Raw genomic sequence first — 21973 nt, 5'->3', positions numbered from 1 at the left:
ACACTCTCAGACAGTGTATTCCAGATCCTAAACACTCACTGAACCTGCCTCCACCATACTCTCAGACAGTGCATTCCAGATCCTCAACACTCACTGAACCTGCCTCCACCACACTCTCAGGCAGTGCATTCCAGATCCTAAACACTCACTGAACCTGCCTCCACCACACTCTCAGGCAGTGCATTCCAGATCCTAAACACTCACTGAACCTGCCTCCACCACACTCTCAGACAGTGCATTCCAGATCCTGAACACTCACTGAACCTGCCTCCACCACACTCTCAGACAGTGCATTCCAGATCCTAAACACTCACTGAACCTGCCTCCACCACACTCTCAGACAGTGCATTGCAGATCCTAAACACTCACTGAACCTGCCTCCACCACACTCTCAGGCAGTGCATTCCAGATCCTCAACTCTCACTGAACCTGCCTCCACCACACTCTCAGACAGTGCATTCCAGATCCTAAACACTCACTGAACCTGCCTCCACCACACGCTCAGGCAGTGCATTCCAGATCCTAAACACTCACTGAACCAGCCTCCAGCACACGCTCAGGCAGTGCATTCCAGATCCTAAACACTCACTGAACCTGCCTCCACCACACTCTCAGACAGTGCATTCCAGATCCTAAACACTCACTGAACCTGCCTCCACCACACTCTCAGACAGTGCATTCCACATCCAAAAGACTCACTGAACCTGTCTCCACCACACTCTCAGGCAGTGCATTCCAGATCCTCAACACTCACTAAATCTGCCTCCACCACACTCTCAGACAGTGCATTCCAGATCCTCAACACTCACTGAACCTGCCTCCACCACACTCTCAGACAGTGTATTCCAGATCCTAAACACTCACTGAACCTGCCTCCACCATACTCTCAGACAGTGCATTCCAGATCCTCAACACTCACTGAACCTGCCTCCACCACACTCTCAGGCAGTGCATTCCAGATCCTAAACACTCACTGAACCTGCCTCCACCACACTCTCAGGCAGTGCATTCCTGATCCTAAACACTTACTGAACCTGCCTCCACCACACTCTCAGGCAGTGCATTCCAGATCCTAAACACTCACTGAACCTGCCTCCACCATACTCTCAGACAGTGCATTCCAGATCCTAAACACTCACTGAACCTGCCTCCACCACACTCTCAGACAGTGCATTCCAGATCCTAAACACTCACTGAACCTGCCACCACCACACTCTCAGACAGTGCATTCCAGATCCTAAACACTCACTGAACCTGCCTCCACCACACTCTCAGACAGTGCATTCCACATCCTAAACACTCACTGAACCTGCCTCCACCACAATCTCAGGCAGTGCATTCCAGATCCTCAACACTCACTAAATCTGCCTCCACCACACTCTCAGACAGTGCATTCCAGATCCTCAACACTCACTGAACCTGCCTCCACCACACTCTCAGACAGTGTATTCCAGATCCTAAACACTCACTGAACCTGCCTCCACCACACTCTCAGGCAGTGCATTCCAGATCCTCAACACTCACTGAACCTGCCTCCACCACACTCTCAGACAGTGCATTCCAGATCCTAAACACTCACTGAACCTGCCTCCACAACACTCTCAGGCAGTGCATTCCAGATCCTAAACACTCACTGAACCTGCCTCCACCATACTCTCAGGCAATACATTCCAGATCCTCAACACTCACTGAACCTGCCTCCACCACACTCTCAGACAGTGCATTCCAGATCCTAAACACTCACTGAACCTGCCTCCACCACACTCTCAGGCAGTGCATTCCAGATCCTCAACACTCACTGATCCTGCCTCCACCACACTCTCAGACAGTGCATTCCAGATCCTAAACACTCACTGAACCTGCCTCCACCACTCTCTCAGACAGTGCATTCCAGATCCTCAACACTCACTGAACCTGCCTCCACCACACTCTCAGACAGTGCATTCCAGATCCTCAACACTCACTGAACCTGCCTCCACCACACTCTCAGGCAGTGCATTCCAGATCCTAAACACTCACTGAACCTGCCTCCACCACACTCTCAGGCAATGCATTCCAGATCCTCAACACTCACTGAACCTGCCTCCACCACACTCTCAGGCAGTGCATTCCAGATCCTCAACACTCACTGAACCTGCCTCCACCACACTCTCAGACAGTGCATTCCAGATCCTAAACACTCACTGAACCTTCCTCCACCACACTCTCAGGCAGTGCATTCCAGATCCTAAACACTCACTGAACCTGCCTCCACTACACTCTCAGGCAATGCATTCCAGATCCTCAACACTCACTGAACCTGCCTCCACCACACTCTCAGACAGTGCATTCCAGATCCTAAACACTCACTGAACCTGCCTCCACCACTCTCTCAGACAGTGCATTCCAGATCCTCAACACTCACTGAACCTGCCTCCACCACACTCTCAGACAGTGCATTCCAGATCCTCAACACTCACTGAACCTGCCTCCACCACACTCTCAGACAGTGCATTCCACATTCTAAACACTCACTGAACCTGCCTCCACCACACTCTCAGACAGTGCATTGCAGATCCTAAACACTCACTGAACCTGCCTCCACCACACTCTCAGGCAGTGCATTCCAGATCCTCAACTCTCACTGAACCTGCCTCCACCACACTCTCAGACAGTGCATTCCAGATCCTAAACACTCACTAAACCTGCCTCCACCACACGCTCAGGCAGTGCATTCCAGATCCTAAACACTCACTGAACCTGCCTCCACCACTCTCTCAGACAGTGCATTCCAGATCCTCAACACTCACTGAACCTGCCTCCACCACACTCTCAGACAGTGCATTCCAGATCCTCAACACTCACTGAACCTGCCTCCACCACACTCTCAGACAGTGCATTCCACATTCTAAACACTCACTGAACCTGCCTCCACCACACTCTCAGACAGTGCATTGCAGATCCTAAACACTCACTGAACATGCCTCCACCACACTCTCAGACAGTGCATTCCAGATCCTAAACACTCACTGAACCTGCCTCCACCACACTCTCAGACAGTGCATTCAACATCCTAAACACTTACTGAACCTGCCTCCACCACACTCTCAGACAGTGCATTCCAGATCCTAAACACTCATTGAACCTGCCTCCACCACACTCTCAGACAGTGCATTCCAGATCCTAAACACTCACTGAACCTGCCTCCACCACACTCTCAGACAGTGCATTCCACATCCTAAACACTCACTGAACCTGCCTCCACCACACTCTCAGGCAGTGCATTCCAGATCCTCAACACTCACTAAATCTGCCTCCACCACACTCTCAGACAGTGTATTCCAGATCCTAAACACTCACTGAACCTGCCTCCACCATACTCTCAGACAGTGCATTCCAGATCCTCAACACTCACTGAACCTGCCTCCACCACACTCTCAGGCAGTGCATTCCAGATCCTAAACACTCACTGAACCTGCCTCCACCACACTCTCAGGCAGTGCATTCCAGATCCTAAACACTCACTGAACCTGCCTCCACCACACTCTCAGACAGTGCATTCCAGATCCTGAACACTCACTGAACCTGCCTCCACCACACTCTCAGACAGTGCATTCCAGATCCTAAACACTCACTGAACCTGCCTCCACCACACTCTCAGACAGTGCATTGCAGATCCTAAACACTCACTGAACCTGCCTCCACCACACTCTCAGGCAGTGCATTCCAGATCCTCAACTCTCACTGAACCTGCCTCCACCACACTCTCAGACAGTGCATTCCAGATCCTAAACACTCACTGAACCTGCCTCCACCACATGCTCAGGCAGTGCATTCCAGATCCTAAACACTCACTGAACCTGCCTCCACCACACGCTCAGGCAGTGCATTCCAGATCCTAAACACTCACTGAACCTGCCTCCACCACACTCTCAGACAGTGCATTCCAGATCCTAAACACTCACTGAACCTGCCTCCACCACACTCTCAGACAGTGCATTCCACATCCTAAACACTCACTGAACCTGCCTCCACCACACTCTCAGGCAGTGCATTCCAGATCCTCAACACTCACTAAATCTGCCTCCACCACACTCTCAGACAGTGCATTCCAGATCCTCAACACTCACTGAACCTGCCTCCACCACACTCTCAGACAGTGTATTCCAGATCCTAAACACTCACTGAACCTGCCTCCACCATACTCTCAGACAGTGCATTCCAGATCCTCAACACTCACTGAAAATGCCTCCACCACACTCTCAGGCAGTGCATTCCAGATCCTAAACACTCACTGAACCTGCCTCCACCACACTCTCAGGCAGTGCATTCCAGATCCTAAACACTCACTGAACCTGCCTCCACCACACTCTCAGACAGTGCATTCCAGATCCTGAACACTCACTGAACCTGCCTCCACCACACTCTCAGACAGTGCATTCCAGATCCTAAACACTCACTGAACCTGCCTCCACCACACTCTCAGACAGTGCATTCCAGATCCTAAACACTCACTGAACCTGCCTCCACCATACTCTCAGGCAGTGCACTCCAGATCCTAAACACTCACTGAACCTGCCTCCACCACACTCTCAGGCATGCATTCCAGATCCTAAACACTCACTGAACCTGCCTCCACCACACTCTCAGACAGTGCATTCCAGATCCTCAACACTCACTGAACCTGACTCAACCACACTCTCAGACAGTGCATTCCAGATCCTCAACACTCACTGAACCTGCCTCCACCATACTCTCAGGCAGTGCATTCCAGATCCGAAACACTCACTGAACCTGCCTCCACCACTCTCTCAGACAGTGCATTCCAGATCCTAAACACTCACTGAACCTGCCTCCACCGCACTCTCAGGCAGTGCATTCCAGATCCTAAACACTCACTGTACCTGCCTCCACCACACTCTCAGACAGTGCATTCCAGATCCTCAACACTCACTGAACCTGCCTCCACCACACTCTCAGACAGTGCATTCCACATTCTAAACACACACTGAACCTGCCTCCACCACACTCTCAGACTGTGCATTCCAGATCCTAAACACTCACTGAACCTGCCTCCACCACACTCTCAGGCAGTGCATTCCAGATCCTCAACACTCACTGAACCTGCCTCCACCACACTCTCAGACAGTGCATTCCAGATCCTAAACACTCACTGAACCTGCCTCCACCACACTCTCAGGCAGTGCATTCCAGATCCTCAACTCTCACTGAACCTGCCTCCACCACACTCTCAGACAGTGCATTCCAGATCCTAAACACTCACTGAACCTGCCTCCACCACACGCTCAGGCAGTGCATTCCTGATCCTAAACACTCACTGAACCTGCCTCCACCACACGCTCAGGCAGTGCATTCCAGATCCTAAACACTCACTGAACCTGCCTCCACCACACTCTCAGACAGTGCATTCCAGATCCTAAACACTCACTGAACCTGCCTCCACCACACTCTCAGACAGTGCATTCCACATCCTAAACACTCACTGAACCTGCCTCCACCACACTCTCAGGCAGTGCATTCCAGATCCTCAACACTCACTAAATCTGCCTCCACCACACTCTCAGACAGTGCATTCCAGATCCTCAACACTCACTGAACCTGCCTCCACCACACTCTCAGATAGTGTATTCCAGATCCTAAACACTCACTGAACCTGCCTCCACCATACTCTCAGACAGTGCATTCCAGATCCTCAACACTCACTGAACCTGCCTCCACCACACTCTCAGACAGTGCATTCCAGATCCTAAACACTCACTGAACCTGCCTCCACCACACTCTCAGGCAGTGCATTCCAGATCCTAAACACTCACTGAACCTGCCTCCACCACACTCTCAGGCAGTGCATTCCAGATCCTAAACACTCACTGAACCTGCCTCCACCACACTCTCAGACAGTGCATTCCAGATCCTGAACACTCACTGAACCTGCCTCCACCACACTCTCAGACAGTGCATTCCAGATCCTAAACACTCACTGAACCTGCCTCCACCTCACTCTCAGACAGTGCATTCCAGATCCGAAACACTCACTGAACCTGCCTCCACCATACTCTCAGGCAGTGCACTCCAGATCCTAAACACTCACTGAACCTGCCTCCACCACACTCTCAGGCAGTGCATTCCAGATCCTAAACACTCACTGAACCTGCCTCCACCACACTCTCAGACAGTGCATTCCAGATCCTCAACACTCACTGAACCTGACTCAACCACACTCTCAGACAGTGCATTCCAGATCCTCAACACTCACTGAACCTGCCTCCACCACACTCTCAGACAGTGCATTCCAGATCCTAAACACTCACTGAACCTGCCTCCACCATACTCTCAGGCAGTGCATTCCAGATCCTGAACACTCACTGAACCTGCCTCCAACACACTCTCAGACAGTGCATTCCAGATCCTAAACACTCACTGAACCTGCCTCCACCGCACTCTCAGGCAGTGCATTCCAGATCCTAAACACTCACTGAACCTGCCTCCACCATACTCTCAGGCAGTGCACTCCAGATCCTAAACACTCACTGAACCTGCCTCCACTACACTCTCAGACAGTGCATTCCAGATCCTCAACACTCACTGAACCTGACTCAACCACACTCTCAGACAGTGCATTCCAGATCCTCAACACTCACTGAACCTGCCTCCACCACTCTCTCAGACAGTGCATTCCAGATCCTAAACACTCACTGAACCTGCCTCCACCGCACTCTCAGGCAGTGCATTCCAGATCCTAAACACTCACTGAACCTGCCTCCACCACACTCTCAGACAGTGCATTCCAGATCCTAAACACTCACTGTACCTGCCTCCACCACACTCTCAGACAGTGCATTCCAGATCCTCAACACTCACTGAACCTGCCTCCACCACACTCTCAGACAGTGCATTCCACATTCTAAACACACACTGAACCTGCCTCCACCACACTCTCAGACTGTGCATTCCAGATCCTAAACACTCACTGAACCTGCCTCCACCACACTCTCAGGCAGTGCATTCCAGATCCTCAACACTCACTGAACCTGCCTCCACCACACTCTCAGACAGTGCATTCCAGATCCTAAACACTCACTGAACCTGCCTCCACCACACTCTCAGGCAGTGCATTCCAGATCCTCAACTCTCACTGAACCTGCCTCCACCACACTCTCAGACAGTGCATTCCAGATCCTAAACACTCACTGAACCTGCCTCCACCACACGCTCAGGCAGTGCATTCCAGATCCTAAACACTCACTGAACCTGCCTCCACCACACGCTCAGGCAGTGCATTCCAGATCCTAAACACTCACTGAACCTGCCTCCACCACACTCTCAGACAGTGCATTCCAGATCCTAAACACTCACTGAACCTGCCTCCACCACACTCTCAGACAGTGCATTCCACATCCTAAACACTCACTGAACCTGCCTCCACCACACTCTCAGGCAGTGCATTCCAGATCCTCAACACTCACTAAATCTGCCTCCACCACACTCTCAGACAGTGCATTCCAGATCCTCAACACTCACTGAACCTGCCTCCACCACACTCTCAGATAGTGTATTCCAGTTCCTAAACACTCACTGAACCTGCCTCCACCATACTCTCAGACAGTGCATTCCAGATCCTCAACACTCACTGAACCTGCCTCCACCACACTCTCAGACAGTGCATTCCAGATCCTAAACACTCACTGAACCTGCCTCCACCACACTCTCAGGCAGTGCATTCCAGATCCTAAACACTCACTGAACCTGCCTCCACCACACTCTCAGGCAGTGCATTCCAGATCCTAAACACTCACTGAACCTGCCTCCACCACACTCTCAGACAGTGCATTCCAGATCCTCAACACTCACTGAACCTGCCTCCACCACACTCTCAGACAGTGCATTCCAGATCCTAAACACTCACTGAACCTGCCTCCACCACACTCTCAGACAGTGCATTCCAGATCCGAAACACTCACTGAACCTGCCTCCACCATACTCTCAGGCAGTGCACTCCAGATCCTAAACACTCACTGAACCTGCCTCCACCACACTCTCAGGCAGTGCATTCCAGATCCTAAACACTCACTGAACCTGCCTCCACCTCACTCTCAGACAGTGCATTCCAGATCCTCAACACTCACTGAACCTGACTCAACCACACTCTCAGACAGTGCATTCCAGTTCCTCAACACTCACTGAACCTGCCTCCACCACACTCTCAGACAGTGCATTCCAGATCATAAACACTCACTGAACCTGCCTCCACCATACTCTCAGGCAGTGCATTCCAGATCCTAAACACTCACTGAACCTGCCTCCAACACACTCTCAGACAGTGCATTCCAGATCCTAAACACTCACTGAACCTGCCTCCACCGCACTCTCAGGCAGTGCATTCCAGATCCTAAACACTCACTGAACCTGCCTCCACCACACTCTCAGACAGTGCATTCCAGATCCTAAACACTCACTGTACCTGCCTCCACCACACTCTCAGACAGTGCATTCCAGATCCTCAACACTCACTGAACCTGCCTCCACCACACTCTCAGACAGTGCATTCCACATTCTAAACACACACTGAACCTGCCTCCACCACACTCTCAGACAGTGCATTCCAGATCCTAAACACTCACTGAACCTGCCTCCACCACACTCTCAGGCAGTGCATTCCAGATCCTCAGCACTCACTGAACCTGCCTCCACCACACTCTCAGACATTGCATTCCAGATCCTAAACACTCACTGAACCTGCCTCCACCACACTCTCAGGCAGTGCATTCCAGATCCTAAACACTCACTGAACCTGCCTCCACCACACTCTCAGGCAATGCATTCCAGATCCTCAACACTCACTGAACCTGCCTCCACCACACTCTCAGGCAGTGCATTCCAGATCCTCAACACTCACTGAACCTGCCTCCACCACACTCTCAGACAGTGCATTCCTGATCCTCAACACTCACTGAACCTGCCTCCACCACACTCTCAGGCAGTGCATTCCAGATCCTAAACACTCACTGAACCTGCCTCCACCACACTCTCAGGCACTGCATTCCAGATCCTCAACACTCACTGAACCTGCCTCCACCACACTCTCAGACAGTGCATTCCAGATCCTAAACACTCACTGAACCTGCCTCCACCACACTCTCAGACAGTGCATTCCAGATCCTAAACACTCACTGAACCTGCCTCCACCATACTCTCAGGCAGTGCATTCCAGATCCTAAACACTCACTGAACCTGCCTCCACCACACTCTCAGACAGTGCTTTCCAGATCCTAAACACTCACTGAACCTGCCTCCACCACACTCTCAGATAGTGCATTCCAGATTCTAAACACTCACTGAACCTGCCTCCACCACACTATCTGACAGTGCATTCCAGATCCTAAACACTCACTGAACCTGCCTCCACCACACTCTCAGACAGTGCATTCCAGATCCTAAGCACTCACTGAACCTGCCTCCACCATACTCTCAGGCAGTGCATTCCAGATCCTAAACACTCACTGAACCTGCCTCCACCACACTCTCAGGCAGTGCATTCCAGATCCTAAAGACTCACTGAACCTGCCTCCACCACACTCTCAGACAGTGCATTCCAGATCCTCAACACTCACTGAACCTGCCTCCACCACACTCTCAGACAGTGTATTCCAGATCCTCAACACTCACTGAACCTGCCTCCACCACACTCTCAGACAGTGCATTCCACATCCTAAACACTCACTGAACCTGCCTCCACCATACTCTCAGGCAGTGCATTCCAGATCCTAAACACTCACTGAACCTGCCTCCACCACACTCTCAGACAGTGCATTCCAGATCCTAAACACTCACTGAACCTGCCTCCACCGCACTCTCAGGCATTGCATTCCAGATCCTAAACACTCACTGAACCTGCCTCCACCACACTCTCAGACAGTGCATTCCAGATCCTAAACACTCACTGAACCTGCCTCCACCACACTCTCAGACAGTGCATTCCAGATCCTAAACACTCACTGAACCTGCCTCCACCACACTCTCAGACAGTGCATTCCAGATCCTAAACACTCACTGAACCTGCCTCCACCACACTCTCAGATAGTGCATTCCAGATTCTAAACACTCACTGAACCTGCCTCCACCACACTATCTGACAGTGCATTCCAGATCCTAAACACTCACTGAACCTGCCTCCACCACACTCTCAGACAGTGCATTCCAGATCCTAAACACTCACTGAACCTGCCTCCACCACACGCTCAGGCAGTGCATTCCAGATCCTAAACACTCACTGAACCTGCCTCCACCACACTCTCAGACAGTGCATTCCAGATCCTCAACACTCACTGAACCTGCCTCCACCACACGCTCAGGCAGTGCATTCCAGATCCTAAACACTCACTGAACCTGCCTCCACCACACTCTCAGACAGTGCATTCCAGATCCTAAACACTCACTGAACCTGCCTCCACCACACTCTCAGGCAGTGCATTCCAGATCCTCAACACTCACTGAACCTGCCTCCACCACACTCTCAGACAGTGCATTCCAGATCCTAAACACTCACTGAACCTGCCTCCACCACACTCTCAGACAGTGCATTCCAGATCCTAATCACTTGCTGTGTATCATAGTTTTTCCACAAGTTGCCTTTGGCTCTTTTGCCAATCACTTTAATTCAGTGTCCTCTGGTTCTGGATCTTTCCGCCAATGGGAACAGTTTCTCCCCATCTACTCTGTCCATGCCCCTCATAATTTTGAACACCTCTATAAAATTTCCTCTGCACCTTCTCTTTTCGAAGGAGAACAGTCCCAGCTTCTCCAATTGATCCACTTAACTGAAGTCCCTCATCCCCAGAAACATTCTCGTATATCTTTTCTACACCCTCGTTAAAGCCTTCACATCCTTCCTGCAGTGTGGTGCTCAGAATTGGACACAAGACTCCGACTGAGGCCCAACCAGTGTTTAATAAAAGTTCACCATAACTTCCTAGCTTTTGTACTCTAAGCCTCTATTTATAAAGCCCAGGATTCCATATACTTTATTAACCAATTTCTCAACCTGCCCTGTCACCTTCAATGATTTGTTAACATATACCCCCAGGTCCCTGTGCTCCTGCACCCTCTTTACAATTATATTCTTTATTTTACATTGCCCCTCCTCATTCTGCCTACCAAAATGTATCACTTCACACTTCTGTGCATTAAATTTCATTGGCTATGTGTCTGCCCATTCCACCAGCCTGTCTTTGCCCTCTTGAAGTTTATCACTATTCTCCTCGCAGTTCACAATGCTTCCAAGTTTTGTGTCATCTGAAAATATTGAAATTGTGCCCTGTGCACCCAAGTCTAGGTCATCACTATATATCAAAGAAGCAGGGGTCCTAACATCGACCCCTGGGTCTCCCCACTATATACCTTCCTCCAATCTGAGAAACAACCAGAACAAGAACAAAGAAAATTACAGCACAGGAACAGGCCCTTCGGCCCTCCAAGCCTGCGCCGATACAGATGCTCTAACATGTCGCCGATTTTCTAAGGGTCTGTATCTCTTTGCTTCCTGCCCATTCATGTATCTGTCTCGATACATCTTAAAAGACGCTAACGTGCCCGCGTCTACCACCTCCGCTGGCAACGCATTCCAGGCACCCACCACCCTCTGCGTAAAGAACTTTCCACGCATATCCCCCCTAAACTTTTCCCCTCTCACTTTGAACTCGTGACCCCTCGTAATTGAATCCCCCACTCTCAGAAAAAGCTTCTTGCTATCCACCCTGTCTATACCTCTCATGATTTTGTACACCTCAATCACGTCCCCCCTCAACCTCCGTCTTTCTAATGAAAATAATCCTAATCTACTCAACCTCTCTTCATAGCTAGCGCCCTCCATACCAGGCAACATCCTGGTGAACCTCCTCTGCACCCTCTCCAAAGCATCTACATCCTTTTGGTAATGTGGCGACCAGAACTGCACGCAGTATTCCAAATGTGGCCGAACCAAAGTCTTACACAACTGTAACATGACCTGCCAACTCTTGTACTCAATACCCCGTCCGATGAAGGAAAGCATGCCGTATGCCTTCTTGACCACTCTATTGGCCTGCGTTGCCACCTTCAGAGAACAATGGACCTGAACACCCAAATCTCTCTGTACATCAATTTTCCCCAGGACCTTTCCATTTACTGTATAGTTCACTCTTGAATTGGATCTTCCAAAATGCATCACCTCGCATTTGCCCTGATTGAACTCCATCTGCCATTTCTCTGCCCAACTCTCCAATCTATCTATATTCTGCTGTATTCTCTGACAGTCCCCTACACTATCTGCTACTCCACCAATCTTAGTATCGTCTGCAAACTTGCTAATCAGACCACCTATACTTTCCTCCAAATCATTTATGTATATCACAAACAACAGTGGTCCCAGCACGGATCCCTGTGGAACACCACTGGTCACACGTCTCCATTTTGAGAAACTCCCTTCCACTGCTCCTCTCTGTCTCCTGTTGCCCAGCCAGTTCTTTATCCATCTAGCTAGTACACCCTGGACCCCATGCGACTTTACTTTCTCCATCAGCCTACCATGGGGTACCTTATCAAACGCCTTACTGAAGTCCATGTATATGACATCTACAGCCCTTCCCTCATCAATCAACTTTGTCACTTCCTCAAAGAATTCTATTAAGTTGGTAAGACATGACCTTCCCTGCACAAAACCATGTTGGCTCTCACTGATAAGCTCATTTTCTTCCAAATGGGAATAGATCCTATCCCTCAGTATCTTCTCCAGCAGCTTCCCTACCACTGACGTCAGGCTCACCGGTCTATAATTACCAGGATTTTCCCTGCAACCCTTCTTAAACAAGGGGACAACATTAGCAATTCTCCAGTCCTCCGGGACCTCACCCGTGTTTAAGGATGCTGCAAAGATATCTGTTAAGGCCCCAGCTATTTCCTCTCTCACTTCCCTCATCAACCTGGGATAGATCCCATCCGGACCTGGGGACTTGTCCACCTTAATGCCCTTTAGAATACCCAACACTTCCTTCCTCTTTATGCCGACTTGACCGAGAGTAATTAAACATCTGTCCCTAACCTCAACATCCGTCATGTCCCTCTCCTCGGTGAATACCGATGCAAAGTACTCGTTTAAAATCTCACCCATTTTCTCTGACTCCACGCATAACTTTCCTCCTTTGACCTTGAGTGGGCCAATCCTTTCTCTAGTTACCCTCTTGCTCCTTATATATGAATAAAAGGCTTTGGGATTTTCCTTAACCCTGTTTGCTAAAGATATTTCATGACCCCTTTTAGCCCTCTTAATTCCTCGTTTCAGATTGGTCCTACATTCCCGATATTCTTTCAAAGCTTCGTCTTTCTTCAGCCTCCTAGACCTTATGTATGCTTCCTTTTTCCTCTTAGCTAGTCTCACAATTTCACCTGTCATCCATGGTTCCCTAATCTTGCCATTTCTATCCCTCATTTTCACAGGAACATGTCTCTCCTGCACGCTAATCAACCTCTCTTTAAAAGCCTCCCACATATCAAATGTGGATTTACCTTCAAAGAGCTGCTCCCAATCTACATTTCCCAGCTCCTGCCGAATTTTGGTATAGTTGGCCTTCCCCCAATTTAGCACTCTTCCTTTAGGACCACTCTCGTCTTTGTCCATGAGTATTCTAAAACTTACGGAATTGTGATCACTATTCCCAAAGTAGTCCCCGACTGAAACTTCAACAACCTGGCCGGGCTCATTCCCCAACACTAGGTCCAGTATGGCCCCTTCCCGAGTTGGACTATTTACATACTGCTCTCGAAAACCCTCCTGGATGCTCCTTACAAATTCTGCTCCATCTAGACCTCTAACACTAAGTGAATCCCAGTCAATGTTGGAACAGTCATCTGTTCACAACTACTGTCTATTTCCTGTTATTCAGCCAATTTCGTATCCATGCTGCTACTGACCCGTTTATTCCTGGGCTTCAACTTTGCTGATAAGTCTGTTATGTGGCACCACATTACCCTCATCAAAAAACTCCATCAAATTAGTTGAACGCAATTTGCCCTGAACAACTCTGTGCTGGCTTTCCATAATTAATCCACAGTTGACTCAATGACTGTTAATTTTGTCCCACATTATTATTTCTATAAGTTACACCGAGGTTAAATTCTGATACAAAAGCAAAATACTGCAGATGCTGGAAAATCTGAAATATAAACAGAAAGTGCTGGAAATACTCAGCAGGTCAGGCAGCATCTGTGGAGAGAGAAACAGGGTTAACATTTCAGGTCAGTGACCCTTCATCAAAAGGGGGAAAAGTTAGAAATGTAATAGGTTTTAAATAGGTGAAATGGGGGAGGGTGGAAAAAGAACAAAAGGGAAGGTCTGTGATAGGATAGAAGAGGGGAGACATTAAATGACAAACGAGTTGGAGATGCAGGGCCAAAGGGAGTGGTAATGGCACAAGTAAAAAACAAAACACGTGGCCAGAGGAGGTGTGAATGGCAGAATAACGAACAGCTGCTATCCAAAAGCAAAACAAGAGAAGTGCCTTTTAACGAGGCTGGTTAAACACTCCTACAGGGGATGCAGAGACCAAGTGGGCCCACATCAGAGACACCATCTATGACTCAGCAATGACCACCTATGGCAAACGTGTGAAGCGGAATGCCGACTGGTTTCAATCTCACTTTGAAGAGCTGGAACCTGTCATAGCCGCTCAGCACATTGCACTGTTGAACTACAAGAAAGCCCCCAGTGAGTTAACATCCGTAGCACTTAAAGCAGCCAGAAGCGCTGCACAAAGAACAGCCAGGCGCTGCGCAAATGACTACAGCAACACCTATGCAGTCATATTCAGCTGGCCTCAGACACCGGAAACATCAGAGGAATGTATGATGGCATGAAGAGAGCTTTTGGGCCAACCATCAGGAAGATCGCCCCCCTCAAGTCTAAATCAGGGGACACAATCACTGGCCAACGCAAGCAAATGGACCGCTTGGTGGAGCACTACCTAGAACTGTACTCCAGGGAGAATGTTGTCACTGAGACCGCCCTCAATGCAGTCCAGTCTCTGCCAGTCATGGATGAGCTGGACGAACAGACAACAAAATCAGAACTCAGTGATACCATTGATTCTCTAGCCAGTGGAAAAGCCCCTGGAAAGGACGGCATTTCCCCAGAAATAATCAAGAGTGCTAAGCCTGCTATACTTTCAGTCTCCATGAGGCACAGTGTGGCTTTCGAGCAGAGAGATCCACCATTGACATGCTGTTCTCCCTTCGCCAGCTACAGGAGAAATGCCATGAACAACAGATGCCCCTCTACGTTGCTTTCATAGATCTCACCAAAGCCTTTGACCTCGTCAGCAGACGTGGTCTCTTCAGACTACTAGCAAAGATCGGATGTCCACCAAAGCTACTAAGTATCATCACCTCATTCCATGACAATATGAAAGGCACAATTCAGCATAGCGGTGCCTCATCAGACCCCTTTCCTATCCTGAGTGGTGTGAAACAGGGCTGTGTTCTCGCACCTACACTGTTTGGGATCTTCTTCTCCCTGCTGCTCACACATGCATTCAAGTCTTCAGAAGAAGGAATTTTCCTCCACACAAGATCAGGTGGCAGGTTGTTCAACCTTGCCCGTCTAAGAGTGAAGACCAAAGTACGGAAGGTCATCATCAGGGAACTCCTCTTTGCTGACGATGCTGCTTTAACATCTCACACTGAAGAGTGTCTGCAGAGACTCATCGACAGGATTGCAGCTGCCTGCAATGAATTTGGCCGAACCATCAGCCTCAAGAAAACGAACATCATGGGACAGGACATCAGAAATGCTCCATCCATCAATATCGGCGACCATGCTCTGGAAGTGGTTCAAGAGTTCACCTACTTAGGCTCAACTATCACCATTAACCTGTCTCTCGATGCAGAAATCAACAAGCGCATGGGAAAGCCGTCCGCTGCTATGTCCAGACTGGCCAAGAGAGTGTGGGAAAATGGCGCACTGACATGGAACACAAAAGTCCGAGTGTTTCATGCCTGTGTCCTCAGTGCCTTGCTCTATGGCAGCGAGGCCTGGACAACGTATGTCAGCCAAGAGCAACGTCTCAATTCATTCCATTTTCGCTGCCTCTGGAGAATCCTTGGCATCAGGTGGCAGGACCGTATCTCCAACACAGAAGTCCTCGAGGCGGCCAACATCCCCAGCTTATACACACTACTGAGCCAGCGGCGCTTGAGATGGCTTGGCCAAGTGAGACGCATGGAAGATGGCAGGGTCCCCAAGGACACATTGTACAGCGAGCTTGCCACTGGTATCAGACCCACCGGCCGTCCATGTCTCCGCTTTAAAGACATCTGCAAACATGACATGAAGTCCTGTGACATTGATCACAAGTCGTGGGAGTCAGTTGCCAGCGATCGCCAGAGCTGGCGGGCAACCATAAAGGCGGGGCTAAAGAGTGGCTTGTCGAAGAGACAGCAGTTGGCAGGAAAAAAGACAGAAGCGCAAGGAGAGAACCAACTGTGCAACAGCCCCGACAACCAATTTTATCTGCAGCACCTGTGGAAGAGTCTGTCACTCTAGAATTGGCCTATATAGCCACTCCAGGCGCTGCTCCATACACCACTGACCACCTCCAGGCGCTCACCCATTGTCTCTCGAGACAAGGAGGCCAAAGAAGAAGAAGAAGTAGTTCAGGGCCTCAGTTGGCGGCTGGGCGGGAAGTGCATTCCCAGGCCTTCACACCCCAGACTAAATTTTGGCGGTGGGGGTGTTTCCCACCACCATACCACTTGATTTTATGGTCTCCCTGCCTCCAAACTCCACTGCAGGATCCCCCCAATGAGTGAGAAACAGGAGGAGTCTCTGGTAAGCTCCTGAGATCAATAGATTGTTATTGGGTAACTGAAATGAAGGTATACAGAGAAAGGAGAGATGAACTACAGATCAGCCATGATCTAATTGAATGGTGGAAAAGCTCGAGGGGCTGAATGGCCTCCTCCTCTTCCTGTCTTCCACAATGCATTTGGAACTTGGAATGAACAAGAGAGGGATACTGTCAATTTAGTTAACTCTTGATACAAAGGTCACTTTTTTACTATTTGTGCTCTCGATTTTTATACTTTGCTTTCTGTCTCCTGAAGCTCTTTCCTGTGGGTGAACCTTGGGAAACAGTGACTGCAAACGATCCTGATAACGACCTGATCTTCTATAGTTTGGAATCAACAACAGTAAGTGCTGACTCCCAACTCGGGGACTGCCTCCATTCACTATATTCTATGTGTATTCTCCCCTCCCTGACACAAGTAATCGATGTAATACTGTTCTTTCTGTAGAATGGAGACAACTACTTCTACTTAAAGACTGAAAATACACCAGAGATTATCCTGGATAAATCATTACATTATGAGAAGATCAAGAATTTGCAGCTGATTTTACATGCATGGGTGAGGTTGCAACACACATCTCTCAGTTATATTTGTGAGATCCTAAGTAGCCTATACGATTGGAATTTGAGCAAAATGTTGTGTTACCTGTGACTCAGTGGGTAGCTCTCTCACTTCTGAGTCAGAAGATAATGGTTCAAGTCCAACTCCAGACACTTGAGCACATAATCCAGTTTGATGCTTCCAGTGCAGTACTGAGGGAGTGCTGCACTGTCGGAGGGTCAGTACTGAGGGAGCGCTGCACTGTCGGAGGGTCAGTGGTGAGAACAAGAACAAAGAACAAAGAACAAAGAACAGTACAGCACAGGAACAGGCCATTCGGCCCTCCAAGCCTGCGCCGATCTTGATGCCTGCCTAAACTAACACCTTCTGCACTTCCGGGGCCCATATCCCTCTATTCCCTTCCTATTCATATATTTGTCAAGATATCTCTTAAACGTCGCTATCATATCTGCTTCCATCACCTCCCCTGGGAGCAAGTTCCAGGCACTCACCACCCTCTGTGTAAAGAACTTGCCTCGCACATCCCCTCTAAACTTTGCCCCTCGCACCTTAAACCTATGTCCCCTAGTAACTGACTCTTCCACCCTGGGAAAAAGCTTCTGACTATCCACTCTGTCCATGCCGCTCATAACTTTGTAAACCTCTATCATGTCGCCCCTCCACCTCCGTCGTTCCAGTGAAAACAATCCGAGTTTTTCCAACCTCTCCTCATAGCTAATGCCCTCCAGACCAGGCAACATCCTGGTAAACCTCCTCTGTACCCTCTCCAAAGCCTCCACATCCTTCTGGTAGTGTGGTGACCAGAACTGCACGCAATATTCTAAGTGTGGCCTAACTAAAGTTCTGTACAGCTGCAACATGACTTGCCAATTTTTATACTCTATGCCCCGACCGATGAAGGCAAGCATGCCGAATGCCTTCTTGACTACCTTATCCACCTGCGTTGCCACTTTCAGTGACCTGTGGACCTGTACGCCCAGATCTCTCTGCCTGTCAATACTCCTAAGGGTTCTGCCATTTACTGTATACCTCCCACCTACATTAGACCTTCCAAAATGCCTTACCTCACATTTGTCCGGATTAAACTCCATCTGCCATTTCTCCGCCCAAGTCTCCAACCGATCTATATCCTGCTGTATCCTCTGACAATCCTCATCATTATCCGCAACTCCACCAACCTTTGTGTCGTCCGCAAACTTACTAATCAGACCAGCTACATTTTCCTCCAAATCATTTATATATACTACAAACAGCAAAGGTCCCAGCACTGATCCCTGCGGAACACCACTAGTCACATCCCTCCATTCAGAAAAACACCCATCCACTTTACCCTCTGTCTTCGATGACTGAGCCAGTTCTGTATCCATCTTGCCAGCTCCCCTCTGATCCCGTGTGACTTCACCTTTTGCACCAGTCTGCCATGCGGGACCTTGTCAAAGGCTTTACTAAAGTCCATATAGACAACAGCCACCGCCCTTCCCTCATCAATCATCTTCGTCACTTCCTCAAAAAACTCAATCAAATTAGTCAGACACGACCTCCCCTTCACAAAACCATGCTGTCTCTCGCTAATAAGTTTGTTTGTTTCCAAATGGGAGTAAATCCTGTCCCGAATAATCCTCTCTAATAATTTCCCTACCACTGACGTAAGGCTCACCGGCCTATAATTTCCTGGATTATCCTTGCTACCCTTCTTAAACAAAGGAACAACATTGGCTATTCTCCAGTCCTCTGGGACCTCACCTGTAGCCAATGAGGATGCAAAGATTTCTGTCAAGGCCCCAGCAATTTCTTCCCTTGCCTCCCTCAGTATTCTAGGGTAGATCCCATCAGGCCCTGGGGACTTATCTACCTTAATGCTTTGCAAGACACCCAACACCTCCTCCTTTTTGATAATGAGATGACTGAGACTATCTGCACTCCCTTCCCTAGGCTCATCATCCACCAAGTCCTTCTCCTTGGGAGGGAGTGCTGCACTGTCGGAGGGTCAGTAGTGAGGGAATGCTGCACTGTCGGACGGTCAGTACTAAGGGGGTGCTGCACTGTCGGAGGGTCAGTACTGAGGGAGTGCTGCACTGTTGGTGGTGCTGTCTTTTGGATGATGTTAAACTGATGCCTGTTTGCTCTTTCAGGTGGATGTAAATGGTCTGATTATTTTGAAGAAGAGTAGGGGAGATTTATTCAGTGTCCTAGGGCCAAGATTACTTATCACTAAAACAGATTATTTGTGCACAAATTAGCTGTCACATTTCCTGTATTACAACAGTGGCTACAATTCAGAGGTATTACATTGGTTGTAAATGCTGTGTGTTGTGAAAGGCATTATATAAATGCAGGTTTTCTCACTGTTAAAGGAACATCTGGATTCCACTAGTCCGAACGATACAGTGACCATTAACATCCAAGTCCTGGATGAAGATAACAAGCCTCCAGTGTTTTTACCGTGCTCTCCAGTTGCCAACTCCCCTGCAAGTATCTGCCTCAATGCTGCTTATGAAGGAAATATCACACAAGAGACAGTAGAGGTAATGTCCTGTCACTCGGGACTTTCTAAGCTGCATTTTCTAGCTCACATTTCATCTCATTGATTTCTCTCGCTTATTTATTGCAGAAAGATCCATTGCAGCTGCAGCCTCAGCAAATTCAAGCTGTTGATGGTGATGAAGGTATCAATGCAGTGATTCAATACAGTATTATAGATGGTAAGTTGGCAGGAAGGAGTCCAACATCAATTGTATCATGGGTTCAAACCATTGTCTGCAACAATTGGTACCATTTTGCTCCTGTGTGATATAAAACCATTTCCCCCTTCAAAGCCATTCTGGGTTCTTTTGATGATGGTCTGAAACTATTGCTCTAATTCCCAACTCACCAACTGATGAAGGTTCTCTCTCCAGATTTACTTTTTTCAAATCCCTCAGAATTTTGATCCTCAGTATCAGATCTCCTCTGAACCAATTAGTGATTGGGAAGACCAATCAGGGATGGGGAGAGTTATCTGGACGCTGTGTTTCAGGAGGCAGTCACACCCCTTAGATTAACTACCGTGAATTGGGCCAGTGGTCAGGGACAGGAGGGTGTGACTATGAGTGAGGCAGGTAGAGGGATCCAGGAGGTAATGCTGCAGGAGCCTCAGCCCTTGTCCTTGTCCAACAGGTTCGAGATTCTTGCTCCCTGTGTGGACGAGAGCAGGGACTGTAGGGAGGATGAGCAAACTGACCACAGCACCGTGGTACAGGGAGCCATTCACGTGGGGGGAGAAAAGAGAAATGTAGTCGTAATCGGGGATAGTATAGTTAGGGGCATAGACACTGTTCTCTGTGGCCAGGATCGAGAGTCCCAAAGGCTCTGTTGCCTACCTGGTGCCAGGGTTCAGGATATCTCATCTGGGCTGCAGAGGAACTTGGAGTGGGAGGGGAAAGATCCAGTTGTCGTGGTCCACGTAGGTACCAACGATATAGGTAGAACGAGGATAGAGGTTCTGCTGAGGGAATATGAGCAGCTAGGGGCTAAATTAAAAAGCAGAACTAAAAAGGTAATAATCTCCAGATTACTACCTGAGTCACGAGCAAATTGGCAAAGGGTCAATAAGATTAAAGAGGTAAATGCGTGGCTCATAGATTGGTGTGGGAGAAATGGGTTCGAATTCATGGGACATTGGCACCAGTACTGGGGAAGGAGGGAGCTGTTCCGATGGGACGGGCTCCACCTGAATCATGCTGGGACTAGAGTCCTGGCGAATCGTATAACTAGGGCTGTAGATGGGGCTTTAAACTAAATAGTGGGGGGAGGGTTCAGTTACATGGTAAAACAGGAACTTAAAGGAGAAGGTAGGAGTGCAGGTTAGTGATGAGGCTGATTGTTACCTGAAAATAAAAGGAAGGGACAGAACGTGTGAACGTCATATTGCACCAAGGAATCGTACGAGAGTGGGGAAATTTAATAAGAGAACAAACTTAAAGGCTTTGTATCTGAATGCACGAAGCATTCGGAATAAAATAAGTGAGTTAACAGCGCAAATAGAGATAAATGGGTATGATTGAGTGGCGATTACTGAGATGTGGTTGCAGGGAAACCAGGTTTGGGAATTGAATATCCAAGGGTACTCAGTATTTCGGAAGGATAGACAGGAAGGAAAAGGAGGTGGTGTAGCTTTGTTAGTGAAGGAAGGGATCAGTGCTGTAGTGAGAAATGATATAGGCACTGGAGAACAAGGCGTAGAATCAGTCTGGGTAGAAATAAGAAATAGCAAGGGAAAGAAGTCCCTGGTGGGAGTAATCTATAGGTCCCCAAACAGTAGTTCTGCAGTGGGGCACAGTATAAACCAGGAAATACTGGGGGCTTGTAAGAAAGGTAAAGCAATAATCATGGGTGATTTTAATATGCATATAGACTGGATTAATCAAATTGGCGAGGGTGGCCTCGAGGGAGAGTTCATTGAATGTATTAGAGATTGTTATTTGGAGCAATATGTTGTGGAACCGACCAAGGAGTAGGCTATTTTAGATTTGGCGTTGTGTAATGAGGTGGGATTAATTAA

At 48.8% G+C, this 21973-nt stretch overlaps 1 protein-coding gene across 6 annotated transcripts in view; it reads left to right on the top strand.

Moving 5' to 3' along the window:
* The window catches only part of LOC137377218 (cadherin-related family member 5-like), a 251555-nt gene that overhangs the window by 125921 nt on the left and 103661 nt on the right, over positions 1 to 21973 (top strand). For all 6 annotated transcript variants that reach the window (XM_068046750.1, XM_068046751.1, XM_068046752.1 and 3 more), the window contains 4 exons: positions 17128 to 17214; positions 17320 to 17430; positions 19788 to 19958; positions 20045 to 20135. In XM_068046750.1, the coding sequence (XP_067902851.1) occupies positions 17128 to 17214; positions 17320 to 17430; positions 19788 to 19958; positions 20045 to 20135 (460 nt within the window). The remainder of the gene's footprint in view (positions 1 to 17127; positions 17215 to 17319; positions 17431 to 19787; positions 19959 to 20044; positions 20136 to 21973) is intronic.

This window comes from Heterodontus francisci, chromosome 14, assembly GCF_036365525.1.
Source record: "Heterodontus francisci isolate sHetFra1 chromosome 14, sHetFra1.hap1, whole genome shotgun sequence".
In the NCBI taxonomy this organism is placed as follows: Eukaryota; Metazoa; Chordata; class Chondrichthyes; order Heterodontiformes; family Heterodontidae; genus Heterodontus; species Heterodontus francisci.
Note: the sequence above shows the minus strand (reverse complement) of the source record. Positions and strands in the feature narration are given on the sequence as shown.